Below are 18,057 nucleotides of genomic sequence, written 5' to 3' on the forward strand. Positions count from 1 at the left end.
CTATATGTAAGATCATATATGTAAGTATGTATGCTATATATATTTATCCATATATATATATACACACACACACATATGCACACATACATTTATATATATATATATATCCAGACCTCATTAAGGTTTGAAGTACTCTTATTATCAGACACAAATTTTTCTTTGAGCCATAGAAGCTTATTTGGAAAGTGATGATGTTTCATGAACAAATGTTTCCTGGTCTCGGTGCAATAAACAGATGCTCCACAATAAGAATTTTAGATTTATTTAGCTACAAAGTAGAACATCTAATACTCTTTGCAAAACTTTTCTTCTTTAATACATTCTTATTTTACTATGCTAAGGCTCACAGAATTAAAAAAAAAAAACAAATAAAGAAAAGGAAAGAAAAAAGATTTTGTTGCATATATGTGAAAGGAAGGGAGATTGGGTAGTATAATGTTATCCATAAAGATGAAATTTTAGATTGATAAAATATACTATGAGAGTGAAAACTGTGTAATAAAAAGAATAACAGAGCAGCTAAAAATATAATGGATTAAAAGAATCAAGGCAGTGTGTTTCTAGTTCTTAACTATCATTACCTAGTTGTATGATTTTAGGTAAAGACTTTTAACTCTCTAAATCTCAATTTCTCAATTGTTAAAAATGGGGAATTAAAACAGACATATTGCTTTATGCAAACAACCTCATAAAACTATTTCTGCTTCCCCTCTCCTTATTCTCTTATCCCCAATCAGTTATCCACAAAACTAGAGTGGTCTTTTATAGACTTTAATCATATACTATTACAAATATAATTTCCTCAGTAATCTACTATCTGCTATGTTTTCTAATTTATTTATATGAGGTTTGTTAACTTTGATAAACACATGACTCTATGATATTATTTTTCTAAATTAATATTAAATAATATATATTATTTAGAGTTAATTAGAATATTTCTCTTTCACTCAGAACAGTAATTAGTAGGCTTACCTAGTTTACTAACTGCGATTGGTAAAATTATTCTATTGGCAATTAGAGTCAATAAGAATACTGACATTCCATGAAATAATACCTAGAATTGAAAAAAATACAAAATATTCATTATAATTGCACATCTTTTATATTTACCAATGTAAATTAAGCTAGGCTGTCAATAGATATACGTAGGGGGCAGAATTTGAATGTCAGACATGATGAAAATTCTCAGAGATTCTTTATCTTCCTGTATATATTTCATCCATGCTTTTGGAACCAAACCAGAAATCAGATGGTTTGACAAGTAAACATACACTTATACAGACTTGGGAAAAAATACTTGTCTTTAAATTTCACTACTGAGTTTCTTGGGCCTTGAGAATTGGCTGTACTTTATCAATTCTTACCTAGTATACATGCCTCCAGGTACATAGCCATGCAGTTCTTTGCTCAATATTACCAGTTCATGTATATCGAACAATTCTCCTCACCCATGAAGAGAACAGCACGGAGGCTTTGATATGTTTGCTCCACCTCATACTTTGTGTTCTGGCATCCCTTCATTGTAATCAAGGAGGAGCAATTCTTGTTTCTGGTGACACTTGTTTTCTGTCTCTTATATCCCAAGTTGATCTCCATAGACAAGTGGAGCAATATTTTTCAATCTGAGGCTGAATACCTGGTGATTTATGGAATTCTGACTTCCAGAACTTGGTAAAACCTTATTCAGTTCCCTATTGTTTGGCCTCAGATGGAGTTTAGGGACAGAGCATTAAATCATATCAGGAACTCTTGAGATTGCATATTACAATCACTTGGAAAACTTTCAAATACTGGTGACCAGAGTACACTCAATAAATATACTGAATTAATTCTTAACAGGTGCATCCCAAGCATTGGTAATTAGAAAAACTAAGGTACAATCTACCTACACTGAAATATACTTGTGCACCATTGATAAATTTGGATAGTGCATATATATATCCTATCATGATATGGACTCTTGTCATATACCCTCAAATTTCAATCTCCACCCCATGCGAGGCAACTACTGTTCTAATTTCTATTTCTATAGATAAGAACTGCCAATTAAAAAACCTTCATATAAATCAAATATTAAGTTTCTCATTGTAGTTTTAATTTGTATTTTCCTAGAATAGTGTTGTTGAGTATTATTATTGTGCATAGTGGTACAAATATTTCTTTTTGAATTGTCTATTCAACTCTTTTTCCTAATTCAAAAATTTGGTTGTTTTTCTTTTATTACAAAATTGTAGCAATTTTGAAATATATATTCTAGATAGACATACATGCATTGTCAGATATACATAGTAGATATTTTCTCCTAGTGTGACTTACCTGTCCATTTCAGTAAAACTGTTTTTTGATGACCACTGTTTTTAATGTTGATGAAGGTCAATTAATACACTGATAAACAATTTTTTTTCATTTTCTGTTGCATGAGGTTTTACAACTTTTTCTATATATTTCTGCATCACTGATTCCAAATCTGAAATCTGTTTTTTGGTGCATGTTCTAGTTTTTATGCATTTTTAATTTCTTTTTGTTACAGTTAATGACATGCATTGGTTTTTATTTTATTTTTTTTAATAAATTTTTATTAATGTTAATGGGATGACATTAATAATTCAGGGTACATACATTCAAAGAAAACATGTCTAGGTTATTTTTTCATTAAATTATGTTGCATACCCCTCACGTAGAGTCAGATTGTCCTCCGTCACCCTCTGTCTAGTTTTCTCTGTGCCCCTCCCCCTCCCCCTAACTCTCTCCCTCCCTCCCTCCTGCGTCCTCCCTCCCCCCACCCCTGGTAACCACCACTCTCTTGTCCATGTCTCTTAGTCTCGTTTTTATGTTCCACCAATGTATGGAATCATGTAGTTCTTGTTTTTTTCTGATTTACTTATTTCACTCCGTATAATGTTATCAAGATCCCACCATTTTGCTCTAAATGATCTGATGTCATCATTTCTTATGGCTGAGTAGTATTCCATAGTGTATATGTGCCACATCTTCTTTATCCAGTCTTCTATTGAAGGGCTTTTTGGTTGTTTGCATTGGTTTTTAAATTGGAGTTAAAGGGCAACGACTCTTGCATTGAACATAACCACAAAGCAATTAATGTTTTACAAACATTACTTTTACATAATTGTAATTGTTTTTAAATGTAAAATATTATTATCTGATAAAAACCCTCTTATTTTGTTTTAAGATTGAATCATGGCTTCTTCGAGTAGGCGTAAATGTAAGAATAGTCCTGACACCTTCTGTTGTTATATATGTGGCTGTTACACACTTCAATGTCAAAGGCGCAATATTTCATCATTTGTGACACGTGCATATATTGCCTATTTTCAAGTTCCCCTTGGTGATCAAGACAAGAATTGGGCTCCTCATATTGTGTGTCATAATTGTGAGGAAATGCTTCATGACTGGACAAAAGGAAAACGCAAAGGAATGCCTTTTGGTATTCCCATGGTTTGGCGTGAACCTAAGGACCACAGCGTGACTGTTATTTCTGTCTGATCCATACAAGAGGGCATCGGCAAGAAAAAAGGGCATATGATCACATATCTTAATATTTCTTCAGCAATACGAGCTATCCCACACTCTGAGACACACCCGGTTCCAGTTTTCAATGGTTTTATTTATTCTAAGGACGAAGAAAGTGAACATGGTGATCAAGTGTAAAGATGCATGAGGAAATGGTTGTAGAATCTGAAGGGTCTTCTTCTGATGCCAAGCAGTCATTAACCCCTCAGCAGTTTAGCCAACCTGAATTGAATGACTTAGGAAGAGACTTGGGCCTATCAAAGAAAGCAGCTGAGTTATTAGCCTCCAGGCTTCAAGAAAAAAAATGTATTTCACTGGTCAGCTAAAGTATCCCATTTCAAGAAGCGTGAACAAATCTTTGTGGATTTTTTTTCCAAAGACAAACACTTTGTTTACTGTCATGATATCAGTAGTCTTCTAAGCCAGCTAGGTGTTACCACTTACAGTCCAACAGAATGGTGGCTATTTTTTGACAGCTCTAAATGGAGTCTGAAATGTGTTCTCCTACACAATGGTAATGTTTATGCAGGGTTCCAATTGGTTATTCAACTCATCTGCGAGAAGATTATAATGACATAAAAATTGTCCTTGACTTTCTGAAGTATGAGGAGCATAACTGGATCATTTGTGTGGATCTCAAAATAGTAAATTTCCTGCTAGGACAACCGAGAGATTTCAAGAAGCATCCTTGCTTTCTGTGTTTGTGTGACAGCCAAGCTTGAGAGAAACACTGGACACAGAGGGAGTGGCCGAAACGTGAAGCTCTGGAAGTAGGGATGCAAAATATTGTGAATGAACCTGTAGTTAATTGAGACAGAATCATTTTTCCCCACTTCACATCAAACTTGGCTTAATGAAGCAGTTTGTTCAGGCTTTGAATAGAGAAAGTGAATGCTTTCAGCATATTATTTCTGCTTTTCCTGCCTTGTCTTTCAAGAAGATAAAAGCAGGTGTATTCGATGGACCTCAAATTCAAACCCTCATACGTGACAAAGAATTTGCCAGGAAGATGAATGAGGAGAATTCTAGCAGCATGGCAGTCTTTTGTGGCAGTTACAAAGAACTTCTTTGGCAACAAAAAAGCAGAAAACTATAAACTTCTGGTTCAAAGGGTGCTGTTGGCTTTCCACGACATAGGATATAACATGAGCGTTAAGATTCACTTCCTGAACAGTCACCTTGATAAGTTTCCTGAAAATCTTGGAGCTGTTAGTGGTGAGCAGACTACTGCTGGAGCATCAAACAAGATTGTCCTCAACAAGTACATAAACGCAAGAGCTATAAACACAAATTTTTGCCTAATAGAATTTAAATAAGCTTTGTGCAAATTTTATGATTAAAATAAGTGTTTTTATATGTTCTATTTTGAAATAGTAGACAAATTCTGATGCAATCATATCTTTTAGTCTATTATACTTATTGTATTATATAAATTATTATATAATTTTTACAAAGATGATGCCCAAGAACACATTCTACTTCATTATGTTAAACTAAATGTTGAAAATTTTACAATAAAATGAAAACCTAAAATCTTGAATTGCAAAGAATTGTAGCTTACAGAGAAAAATGAATGCCAGGATTGAGACCAGCACACTCGAATTAGGTAAGAACAGGTGTTTTTGTGGATGCAACAAAAATTTTGTTCCCCCGGTGTTATTTATTATGTTCTCAGAACCTCTTGTTTGTTTCACAATCACAAAGGTATTTTCTTGTTATCTTCCAGTACTTCTTGAGTTTTTTATTTTATATTCAAGTCCATAATCCATCTCAACTTAGATTTACATATGGTATGAGGTAAAAGTAGATATTTTCATTTATTTTTTCTAAATGCATATACAGTTGTTCAGCATTATTGACAAAAAGACTATCTTTTCCCCCATTGAATTGCTTTGGCACCTTTGGCAAAAATCAATTGACTGTATAAATATGACTCTACTTTGGATTCTTCTTTATATCCCATTTACTTATTTTTATCCCAATATCCTATTCAACTTTTTTATTGTATTCTTATAGTAAGTCTTTATATCAGATAACATAGATCCTTCAACTTAGTTCTTTTTCAAAATTGTTATGCCTGTTCTAGGTTTTTGTATTTCTATATATTTAGAGCTTATTTGTGTCTGAAACAAAGTTGCTGGGATTGTTTTGAATATAGTGATATCTTAATGATTTTGTCTCCTTACCCATGATTATAGTGTGTCTCTCCATTTATTTTGGTTTCCAAATTTCCCTCAACAATGTCTTGTAGTTTTAAGTGCACAAATTTGACAAATTATGGAAAGGAGCCTTAAAGATAGCTTCCAGTGATATCTACCTTCTGATATTTAGGTTTACTGAATCACCTCTTCTTGATTGTGGACTGAACTTATTGACTCACTTCTGAATATTGGATATATCAGAACTAATGAGAAATTACTTCTAAACTAGCTTTTAAAATATGATTATCACAACAGATTTAGTTAACATCCATTATTTTACATAGTGCCACACTTTTTTTTCTCATAATGAAAACTTTTAAAATGTAATTCCCCCTACCTCAGTAACCACTGATATGTTCTCTGTTTCTATGAATTCAGTTTTTAAAGATTCTGCATATTCTTAAAAAAATATTAAACTAACAGTTTTGGATAAAACCTAATTGATCATAATGAATTATTCTTTTATATATATTTAATTTGTTGGCTATATATAAATATTTAAACAAATTTTTGCATCCTGTATAATCAGTATATTTTTTGGTAATATCTTTGTTAGTATTTGGTATAAGAATGGGTTAGCCACATAAAATAAGGAAGCGTTCCACTCTTTTCTAATCTTGGGAAGAGTTTGTGTAGAATTGGTATTATTTATTCCTTAAATGTTTAGTAGAACTTGCCAGTGCAGCCTTAGTTTTCTCTGTGGGAAAATTTTAATTTATATATCCAATTTCTTTAACAGATAGAGTGCTATTCAGGTTTTGAATTTTCTCTTATGTCAGTTTGGGTAAGTAGTGTTTTTTTGAGGAATTTAATCATTTAACATAAGCAGTTAATTTTTTTGACCAAGTAACACATAGTTTATAGTTACTCTTCAATTAATAACTATATAATTTGCAGTCATATTCTGTTTTTTATTACTGATACTGGTCATTTGTTTCTTATCTCTGTTTCTTGTTCTCTGTCTTCCTTCTCTCACCTTTTTTTAATTTAACATTTTCAGTTAATTGTAGATTTACATACAGTTTTAAGAAAACACAGAGAAATCCTCTGTAATATTTACCTAGTTGTCCCTAAGTAACATTTTCCAAAGCTATAGTAAAATGTGACAACCAGGATATTGATAATGATACAGTCAAGACATGGAACAGTTTCATACCATAAGAATTACTCATGTTGCCTTTTATAGCTGCATCCACATCCTTCCTGTCCCCACTCCTCTTTACTACTGATAACCACTAACTTGTTCACCAGTTATAATTTTGTCACTTAAAAATATTATATAAATGGAATCATATAGTACATATTATTTGTGTGTGTGTGTATGTGTGTATGAGAGAGAGAGAGAGACAGAGAGACAGAGAAAGTCAGAGAGAGAGAGACAGATAGGGACAGACAGATAGGAAGGGAGATAGATGAGAAACATCAATTCTTTGTTGTGGCTCCTTAGTTGTTCATTGATCGCTGTCTCATATGTGCCTTGTCCTGGGGCTACAGCAGACTGAGTGACCCCTTGCTCTAGCCAGTGACCTTGGGTTCAAGCTGGTGAGCCTTGCTCAAAGCAGATGAGCCTGTGCTCAAGCTGGCGACCTCGGGGTCTCGAACCTGGGTCCTCCACATCCCAGTTCAATGCTCTATCTACTGCGCCAAAGCCTGGTCAGGCTAGTACATACTATTTTTTGAGAGTAGCTTTTTTACTCAATATATAATAGTTCTCTGGAGATTTATCAAGGTTGTTGCTTTTATCTATAGTTTGTTCTTTTTATTGTTGAGTACTATTCCATTGTGCGGTTGCATAACAGTATATTTAAATATTTGCCTGTTAAAGGACATCTGAGTTATTTTCAGTTTTTGGTTATTATAAATAAAGCTACTACAGAAATTCATATGCAGGTTTGTATAGACATGAGTTCTTATTTTTCTAGGATAAATTACCAGGAATGCAATCGTCAGACTGCATGTTTGTTGTATGTGTAATTTTTTTAAGTGACTGACAAATTCTGTCCCAGAGTGACTGATAATTTCTAATAGCTATAAATAAGTGGCCCAGGTTCTCTGCACTCTCACAATAATTGGTGTTTCACTATATTTTATTTTCTCCCTTATAAATAGATGATATCTCTTTGTGGTGTTAATTTGCATGTCCCTAATGGCTAATGATGCTGACCATCTTTCCATGCTAACTTATTATCTGTGCATCATTTTTTTAGTAAGGTGTCTCTTCATTTATTTGGTGCAATGGACCATGTTGTTTTCTTTTACTGTATAGTTTTGAGGGTGTATATGCCTTCTAAGTATGAAACTTTGTTAGATATGTGGTTTGCAAATATTATCTTTCATTCTGGAATTTGTCTTTAATGTTCTTAACAGAATCTTCTCTAGAGTAAAAAATTTTATTTTTATAAATAATTATTATTTTTTTACGGATTGAGCTCTTGGTGTCAAACTTAAAAATTTTGTCCAATACTGCATTGACAGTTTTTAAAAATTATTTTATTTTACTCCAAGTTTTTAAAAATCTTTTTAGTTTTATATTTTATATTTAGTTCTGTAATCGATTTGAATTAATTTTTGTGAACAATGTGAAACTTAGGGTAAGGTTAATTTCTTTTTCTTTTCCTTTTTCTTTTTGCCTATTAATGTCCAATTTTTCAGCACCATTTGTTAATAGAGCTATTCATCTTCTACTGAATTGCTTTGTACTTTTATCAAATATCAACTGGGAACTTTTGTGTGGATGTATTCCTTTATTCTGTTACATGTGTCTTTCTCCTTGCCATTAATGCAGTCTCCATTACTATAAATGTTATAATTCTTTAAAATTAGGTATACTGACTCCTCCCATTTTAGTCTTCTTTTCCAAAATTGTTTTTATTTTCATTCTCTTGGTTTTTTTTTTTCTATAATTGCACATGACATTATATCATTAATTTGGTTTTTCTGCATTAACTGTTAGTATGTAAAATTACCTTTTTTTTTTTGCATTTTTCTGAAGCTGGAAACAGGGAGAGACAGTCAGACAGACTCCCGCATGCGCCCGACCGGGATCCACCCGGCACGCCCACCATGGGGCGAGGCTCTGCCCACCAGGGGGTGATGCTCTGCCCATCCTGGGCGTCACCATGTTACGACCAGAGCCACTCTAGCGCCTGAGGCAGAGGCCACAGAGCCATCCCCAGCACCCGGGCCATCTTTGCTCCAATGGAGCCTTGGCTGCGGGAGGGGAAGAGAGAGACAGAGAGGAAGGAGGGAGGGGTGGAGAAGCAAATGGGCGCTTCTCCTGTGTGCCCTGGTCGGGAATCAAACCCGGGTCCTCCGCACGCTAGGCCGACGCTCTACCTCTGAACCAACCGGCCAGGGCTAAAATTACCTTTTTTAATATTCATATCCTGAGACTCAATGAGCTCAGTTAGTCCTAAAAGGTTTTTATTTTTCTTCTGTTGTTTTTAATCTTTGAAATTTTTCTGTATAGATAATCATATAATCTGCAAATAGAGATAGTTTGATTTCTTTTCAATATTCATGCATTTTCTTTCTTTGCTTATATTATGATGCAAGCTAGAACTTTCCATTATGATATTCAGTAAGAGGAGTGAGAGTAGACATTCTTACATTATTCCGAATCTTAAAGAGAAAGCAGTCTTTTATGATTACTTATAATATTACCTATAGACTTTATGTAGATGTTCTTTATCAACATTAGAAATTCCCTTTTATTTGTATATCTTGAAAGATTTCTTCATGAATAGTTACTGAATTTTGTTAAGTGCTTTTACTACATCAATAATATGATTCTATAAATGTCAATTACATCCTATTGGTTGATGTTATTTTTCATTTCTTGCATATCCTTGCTGATTGTTGCTTTATAATTTGTTGAACAAATTACAGGGAGTAATGTTAAAGTCTCCAAATAAAACTTGCCTATTTCTCCATTTAGTTATTAGTTTTAGCGTCATATAATTTCCCACTCTAGTTTGAAACGTATTAATTTAAGATTGCTTATTTTTACCCTTTTTCAGTTTAATCTACTATTAAGCACTTAAATGAAATTCTTCATTTCAAATATTCTATTTTCAATTCTAGAACTTCCTTTTTTTCTCACAGAAATATCCCATGTCTTCATTTTATATGTCTATTTTTTATTTTTTTTCCTTGAGTTCTTGAATGTATGTTTAATAGTGCTGCTAGTTTCAACATCTATGTCATCTGGGTCTGTGTCAATTGAATAATTTTCTCTTTTAATTATAAGTCACATTTTTCTGCTTCTTCATATATATAGCAATATTTTATTTTAGGTTGGACATTATGGATTTTAGCTTCTTGAGAGTCTTGATTGTTATCTCCCCTTAAAGAGTTTTGAGTTTTACGTGTCAGTCAGTTAACGTAATGGAAAATCACATTATCCTGCCAGAGCATGGCTTTAGTCTTTCTTAGACTGGATCTAGACTAAACCTCATTGTAGGGCTTAACTGTCATTTCTGAGGCATAGTCTTTCTGGGGTCAGGACTTAACACATGTGGTGCTCATGAGGTTTATACTATATGTAGTCAGAGCTCTAGTATCTGTTAGTTCTGTTTGACCTTCAGAATGTCTAAAACTCAAGAGCTTTTTTCTGATAATCTTTTTCTAATTCTCTGCTTGCACAGATTAGTATTGGACTAATGACTAGAAGGAATCCCTTTGCAGATTTCTGGTACTCTTATCTCTTTACACTTCTTCCCTCATGGCACTCTGCCCCCAAACTCATGCTGCTTCAGTCACCCTAATGCTATTTTTTACACTCAGTGAGACTACTGTTCTCTGTTTGACCTCCACTTCTTTGTGCTACAATTTGGAAGAAAGCCAGAGTGAATGTGAACTCACCTAATCTGTTTATCCTTCTCTCAAAGATCTAACTATGCAATGTTCTTGTCCTACTTAAAGTCAGTTGCTTCATATATATGTAACCAATTTTATAGTTATTTGCTATTGGAAGTAAGTCTGATATTTATTATTCATCATGGCCAGGGTCAAAATTCCATAAGCATTGGTATTTTTCTAAAAGTTCCTGAAGCTTTCTAAAGTACATTCAAAATTGAAGACCACTGAGTTAGCTAAAGACAGTTTAATAGTGATAAGAGCCAACATTTATATAGTAAGCATATTATACAATATATCAGGCTTACCTAATTCTCACTACAATTCTATGATGTAAATGTAAATATGGTCCATTTATACAGATGGGAAGCTGAGGCACTATAACTTACTTCAGGTCATTTAACTTGTGAATAGCAGAAATAAGATTGAGTTAATATTTTTAACCCTTCACTGTAGTACCTCTTTATGAGTGATTAATAGTTAGCTGTAGGAGTTAGACAACTTAAAGGAAAGAAAGAATGTTACTTTCTTCACAATTAGTTACTATTAGTGAGGATATTTCATTAAATGGTTTTATTTACTCAGGTTTTATTTCAAAGAAGGTCTGCATGGCATCACTATCATTATCATCATCGTCATCATCATCATCATCATCTTGGCTCATGCTATGTGCACTTACTATATGTTAAACATATTATACATTTTATGTATATTTTCAACATTTCACAATAACCCTTTGAGATAGTGAAGTACTAGAGATGACTCTTACCATTTTATTATTGATTAGGCAGGTTGAGATAGGTTAAAAACAAGGGGGAGGCCATGTAATATTAGATATTTTTTTAAAGCAGTGTTTAAATACTTAGTTTTTTTAATGTTTGGACTATTATTGAAATAGTGATCTTGCTGTTGTTCTCTTTACATTTGGAATTTATATAGAAAACTTCAGTGCAAATATTAGATGCATTATGATCTGCATAAAAAATTTCTTACAGAGATCTTACCTTGAGATAAGATAGAGGGAGAGTAATGACCATTATGTTAAGGAGAGTTTGGGAGTACTATTTTGAACATAACTTCACTTAACAATTAAAATGTTTTGGTTCCTGGAATTACTAAATATAGACTCATAAAGTTACAGAAGGCAATAGAGCAAATCATAAGTAGGTTTCTGTTTTTCTTGAGTGGATATTAGATGGAAATAAAAGTAAAAACATTTATTAAGTGCATACTCTATATCAGATACTATTTGAAATGATTTATAAGTTTTGATTCCTTCAACTTTCATAATAAACTATATTTAGGAGTATGAGAAAAGAATTTAGGGATGCCTAAGCTAGAATGAGGAAGAAGAAAGTTGCCAGTTGTTCCTCCTTTGCCCAATCTTGCCATCATAGCTAAATCACCCACACAATCTAAGTGGTGTTGAGCTATCTCACTACAAATGCATATTTTAGGACAAAGCAACAGTTTCAATTAAATAGTCAAAAAAATACATGTTTCTTTACCTGAGATTTTTCCCTCTCTGTTCCAAGAGGAAGGTCAGAGTAGGCAAGCAGAAAGGCCATGTTTATATTAGGCACCCCTCTCATTTCACTACAGACTATTATGAATGCTGAGCGCCAGCTGAGCTCATCACCAAGTCGAGACAAAAGAGGGCTCATTAATAGAAAGACCAGAAGTCTAAAAAAAACAAAACAAATTTTAAGAAATTATTCTTGTCATAGAAACTTTTATCCTACTCTATTCATTTCAATCTATTCCCCGTAGAATTACCAACTCTCAGACAAATGAGGCATCTTTCACACACTGTTGCTATAGCATCAAAGGAAGGCAGAGGGGCCTTCCATAGAAAGACATGTCAAGAGAATGATATTAATTTTTTCCATTTCTTCCTGTTGGGTGAGTAGTAGAGAAATTCCACATTAGCATGAGTGTGCTTTTTTTAGCTGAAAAAGAAAAAGTTAAAGGTGTTTTGTAGACATGCATTTCACTCTGGGATCCCCCTAAAAATAAAAACAAATGTAATGAATAAGAAAAAAAAGTTCTCCTTTTCTTTTTCTTCATAAACTTAAATCTTGCTGAATCTGTACAATACTGGTCAACTCATTTCTATTTCTTCTTTCAGTTACATATAACTCCTATATTTTATACTAAATGTATTTGATAATTTGGCACTAATTTTTATTTCCTTGGCACTAGCTGATTTGATGTCGACTCCCAACTAATATTACTAAATAGAAATAAGATGTTAATTTGTTAATTATTATTATTATTTTTTTTTTTCATTTTTCTGAAGCTGGAAACAGGGAGAGACAGTCAGACAGACTCCCGCATGCGCCCGACCAGGATCCACTCGGCACGCCCACCAGGGGGACGCTCTGCCCACCAGGGGGCGATGCTCTGCCCATCCTGGGCGTCGCCATGTTGCGACCAGAGCCACTCTAGCGCCTGAGGCAGAGGCCACAGAGCCATCCCCAGCGCCCGGGCCATCTTTGCTCCAGTGGAGCCTTGGCTGCAGGAGGGGAAGAGAGAGACAGAGAGGAAAGCGCAGCAGAGGGGTGGAGAAGCAAATGGGCTCTTCTCCTGTGTGCCCTGGCTGGGAATCGAACCCGGGTCCTCCGCACGCTAGGCCGATGCTCTACCACTGAGCCAACCGGCCAGGGCAATTTGTTAATTATTTTAGTGATGTAGATTAAGAAGTTGTGAGACTCAAATTATGGTGGGTTTTCCTCTCTATGTCATCTTCTCACTTCTATGAGCAGACCCTCTTCTGCCCCTCTATATTGGAAAAGAGACTGAAGAAAGCATTTGAGGAAAAAAAGGACATCTACAAAGAGGACTTCCTTATGATTCTAAAAAAGCTATCTTGATCTATGATTAGTAGGAAATTGTTTCACAATATTATGTAAGCAAAGCAAGAAAATGAAAAAACCACTGGACAAAATGTACCAAATGTCAGCCTGACCTGTGGTGGCGCAGTGGATAAGGCGTCAACCTGGAAATGCTAAGGTCGCCGGTTCGAAACCCTGGGCTTGCCTGGTCAAGGCGCATATGGGAGTTGATGCTTCCAGCTCCTCCCCACCTTCTCTCTCTCTCTCTCTCTCCTCTCTGTCTCCCTCTCTGTCTCTCTCTCTCTCTCCCTTTCTCTCTCCTCTCTAAAATGAATAAATAAATAAATTTTAAAAAAAATGTACCAAATGTCAATAGTGATCGCCTCTAGATAGTAAGGTTATACAAATTATTTTCTTTTCTCCAATTTTCAAAAATTGACATGAAAAATATACAAATAAGTGGAACCATATACCATGTTAATGTATAGAAAGAATTAACATTATTAAAAATGTCCATACTACCCAAAGCAATCTCAACATATTTTTTATCACGATACCAATATATTTCACAACACTAGAACAAATATTCCAAAAATTCATATAGAAACACAAAATAGTCTGAATAGCAACAATGATCTTGAGAAAGAAGAACAAAGTTGGAGGCATCACACTACCTAATATAAAAATATACTACAAAGCCATAGTAATCAAAACAGCATGGTACTAGCATAAAAACAGACATATAGATCAATAGAACAAAATAGAGAGCCCAAAAATAAACCCATGCCTTTATAATCTATTAATATTTGACAAATGAAGCAAAAACATACAATTGGGTAGGGATGGTCTATTTAAGAAATGGTGTTGGGAAAATTGGACAGATATGTGCAAAAGAATAAAAATAAACCATATTCTCACACCATATATAAGAATAATTTAAAATAGATTAAAGACTTAAATGTTAGACCTGAACCATAAAAATCCATAAGCAGTACAATCTTAAACATTTCTTGTAACAATGTTTTTCTGATATATCACCTCAGGCAAGTGAAACAAAAGAAAAAATAAACAAATTGAACTGTATCAAACTAAAACTTTTATGCACAGCAAAAGATACCATCAACAAAATGAAAAGACAACTCACTGAATAGTAGAACATATTTGTTAACTCATCTGATAAGGGCTTAATACACAAAATTTATAAGGAACTTATGAAACAACACTAAAACAAACAAACAAGCAATAAAAAACAACAATCCAGTTAAGAAATGGGCAAATGACTTGAATAGACACTTCTCCAAAGAAGACATAGAGGTGGCAGATAGTCATATAAAAAGATGCTCAATGTCGCTCATCATCAGAGAAATGTAAATTAAAACCACAATGAGATATCACCTCACATATGTCAGAATGATTATCATCAATAATCAACCAAAAAAAAAAAAAAAAAAAAAAAAACATTGGCAAGGAGAAAACAGAATGCTTGTGCACTGGTGGTGGGAATGCAGACTGGTATAGTCACAGTTGAGAGCAACATGGAGTTACCTCAAAAAATTCAAAATGGAACTACTTTATGACTCAGCAGTTCTACTTCTGGGAATATAAAAAAAATAAAGGTTTCATTTTGAAGATGATATCATCTTATATATAGAAAACCCCAAAGACTCCACAGAAAGGCTATTAGAAACAATAAACCAATAGAGTAAGGCCACAGGATACAAAATTAATGTACAGAAGTCTATTGCTTTCTTATATGCCAACAATAGAACCTTGGGGAAAAAAACTCAAAAAATAATCACTTTTACTGTGACAACAACAACAAAAAGAATACCTAGGAATAAACGTAACAAAGATTATGTTGGGCGGATAAAATGTATTATGCTCACTTTGTTAAAGATGCCCTCGCCCAGGTGATATTAATGTGTGTTGGGGGCAGGCAGGATCATTGTAGCCTGGGGCTTAGTTTTGGGATTAAGCCTTTCCCACCCTTTTTGATGTGGGGTGGTACAATCCAATCATGCCTCGGAGAAGTGACTTTGTATTGGAGACTTCCCTATTTTGTATATTGGATTAGAGGTTGTGAAGCTACAATATAAAATGGGGGCGGAACGAGAGTTTGTGCTCTTGGTTCCTGAGATTTTCAGCAGAGGAGAGAGTAGAGCCAGCAGCGGGAGGAGGCCACGTGGAGGAGGCCAGGAAAAGCAGCCAAATTGGCGGAGTGCTGAGTAAGATGCCAGTTTGTGCAGTTTGTATCTGGGATAAGGAAGGAGATGGGGAACTGAGGAGAATAAGGCTGGTGAGCTAGAAACCTTTGATTCTAGGAAACTCGGATAAGTCAGTAGCTTTGTGAGCACTGAATGTGAATGGGTTTTGGAGCCCAGTGTGTATTTTTACTTGCCCGCCGAATGCAAGCTAGGATTAAAGACTATGGCCCATCAGCTTTTGGCTCCGTTGTTTCTTTGCCGACTGTCCGAATCCAATGCAAACCTGCATGGGCCAGGCGGCTGCTGCGATAGTGGCCCTGGCCTTGGCTCCTGGCTTTACAGATTATAAAGGACCTATATATTGAACACTACAAAGCATTATTAAAGGAAATTGAAAAAGACAATGAAATGAAAAAATGTTCCTTGTTCATGGATAGGAAGAATAAATATAATTAAAATGGCCATATTACATTAAGCAACATACAAATTTAATGCAGTTCCCATCAAAATTCCAATGTCATTTTTTAAAGAAATGGAACAAAAAATCATCAGGTTTATATGGAACCATAAAGAACCTCAAATAACCAAAGTAATCCTAAGGGGGAAAAAAAATGAAGCTTGAGGCATTACACTACCTGACTTCAAACTATACTACAGAGCCACAATAATCAAAACAGCATGGTACTGGCAGAAAAATAGACACACAGACAAATGGAACAGAATAGAGAGCCTAGAAATTAAACCACATATATATGGTCAAATCATCTTTGGTAAAGGAGCCAAAAACACACAATGGAGAAAAGAAAGCCTCTTCAATAAATGGTGCTGGGAAAGTTGGAAAGCCAAATGCAAAAGAATGAAACTTGACTACAGTTTGTCTCCTTGCACAAGTATTAATTCAAATAGATCAAAGACCTAAATATAAGATCTGAAACAATAAATTACATAGAAGAAAACATAGGAACTAAACTCATGGACCTTGGTAGTAGAGAATATTTTATGAATTTGACCCCAAAGGCAAGGGAAGTAAAGGGAAAGATAAATTAATGGGATTATATCAAACTAAGAAGCTTCTGCACAGCAAATAAAACTGTCAATAAAACAAATAGTCAACTAAATGGAAGATGATATTTGCAAACAACAGCTCAGATAAGGGGCTAATATCGAAAACACATAAAGAACTCATAAAACTCAGCGACAAACAAGCAAACAATCCAATAAAAAAAATGTGAAGAGGACATGAACAGACACTTCTCCCAAGAAGAAATACAAATGGCCAACAGATATATGAAAAAATGCTCATCTTCACTAGCTATTAGAGAAATGCAAATCAAAACAGATACCACCTCATATCTGTTAGATTAGCTACTATCAATAAAACAGATAACAACAAGTGCTGAAGAGGCTGTGGAGAAAAAGGAACCCTCATTCACTGTTGGTGGGAATGTAAATTAGTACAACCATTATGGAAGAAAGTATGGTGGTTCCTCAAAAAATTAAGAATAGAACTATCTTATGACCCAGCAATCCCTCTACTGGGTATAGACCCCCAAAACTTGAAAACATGGGTATCAATACATAAAGACACATGCACCCCCATGTTTATTGCAGCATTGTTCACGGTGGCCAAGACATGAAAACAGCCAAAATGCCCTTCAGTAGAGAATTGGATAAAGAAGAAGTGGTACATATATACAATGGAATACTACTCAGCCATAAGAAATGATGACATAATATCATTTACGACAAAATGGATAGTCCTTGACAACATTATACTGAGTGAAATAAATAAATCAAAAAAAGCTAAGAACTGTATGATTTTATACATAGGTGGGACACAAAACTGAAACTCAGGGACATAGATAAGAGTGCAGTGATTACCAGGAGGAGGGGAAGGGAGGAGGGAAAGGGGGAGGTGGGAGGGGAGGGACATAAAGAGAAACAAAATATAGGGTGACAGAAGATGATTTGACTTTGGGTGATGAGTATACAGCATAATCGACTGTCCAAATGATGTGGAGATGTTTTCTGTAAATCTATGTACTCTGGTTGACCAATGTTACCCTGTTAAATTTAATTGTCTAAATAAGAATTAAAAAAAAAAACACCCAAAAGTCAAAACACTAATATAAAAGAATGTATGCAATATTATGTTCACTGCAGTGTTATTTACAATAGCCAAGATTTGGAAGCAGCCCAAATGTCCATCAGCAGAGGAGTGGATAAAAAAGTTGTGGTACATTTACACAATGGAATAGTACTCAGCCATAAAACAAAACAAAGACAATCTTACCTTTTGCAACAGCATGAATGGACCTGGAGAGTATTGTACTAAGTGAAATAAGCCAGCCAGAGAAAGAAAAGTACCATATGATTTTAGTCACATGTGGAATCTAATTACCAAAGTAAACTGACAAATAAGATAGA

At 34.4% G+C, this 18,057-nt stretch overlaps 1 protein-coding gene across 1 annotated transcript in view; it reads right to left on the bottom strand.

The window, feature by feature from the left end:
• Nucleotides 1–18,057, bottom strand: part of SLC9C1 (solute carrier family 9 member C1) — a 113,962-nt gene that overhangs the window by 60,079 nt on the left and 35,826 nt on the right. Inside the window, exons 9-10 of the mRNA XM_066346913.1 lie at nucleotides 12,101–12,275; nucleotides 976–1,057 (exon numbers count right to left, since the gene is read on the bottom strand). Coding sequence (XP_066203010.1) covers nucleotides 976–1,057; nucleotides 12,101–12,275 — 257 coding nt within the window. The remainder of the gene's footprint in view (nucleotides 1–975; nucleotides 1,058–12,100; nucleotides 12,276–18,057) is intronic.

The sequence above is a fragment of the Saccopteryx leptura genome, chromosome 8 (genome assembly GCF_036850995.1).
Source record: "Saccopteryx leptura isolate mSacLep1 chromosome 8, mSacLep1_pri_phased_curated, whole genome shotgun sequence".
NCBI lineage: Eukaryota > Metazoa > Chordata > Mammalia > Chiroptera > Emballonuridae > Saccopteryx > Saccopteryx leptura.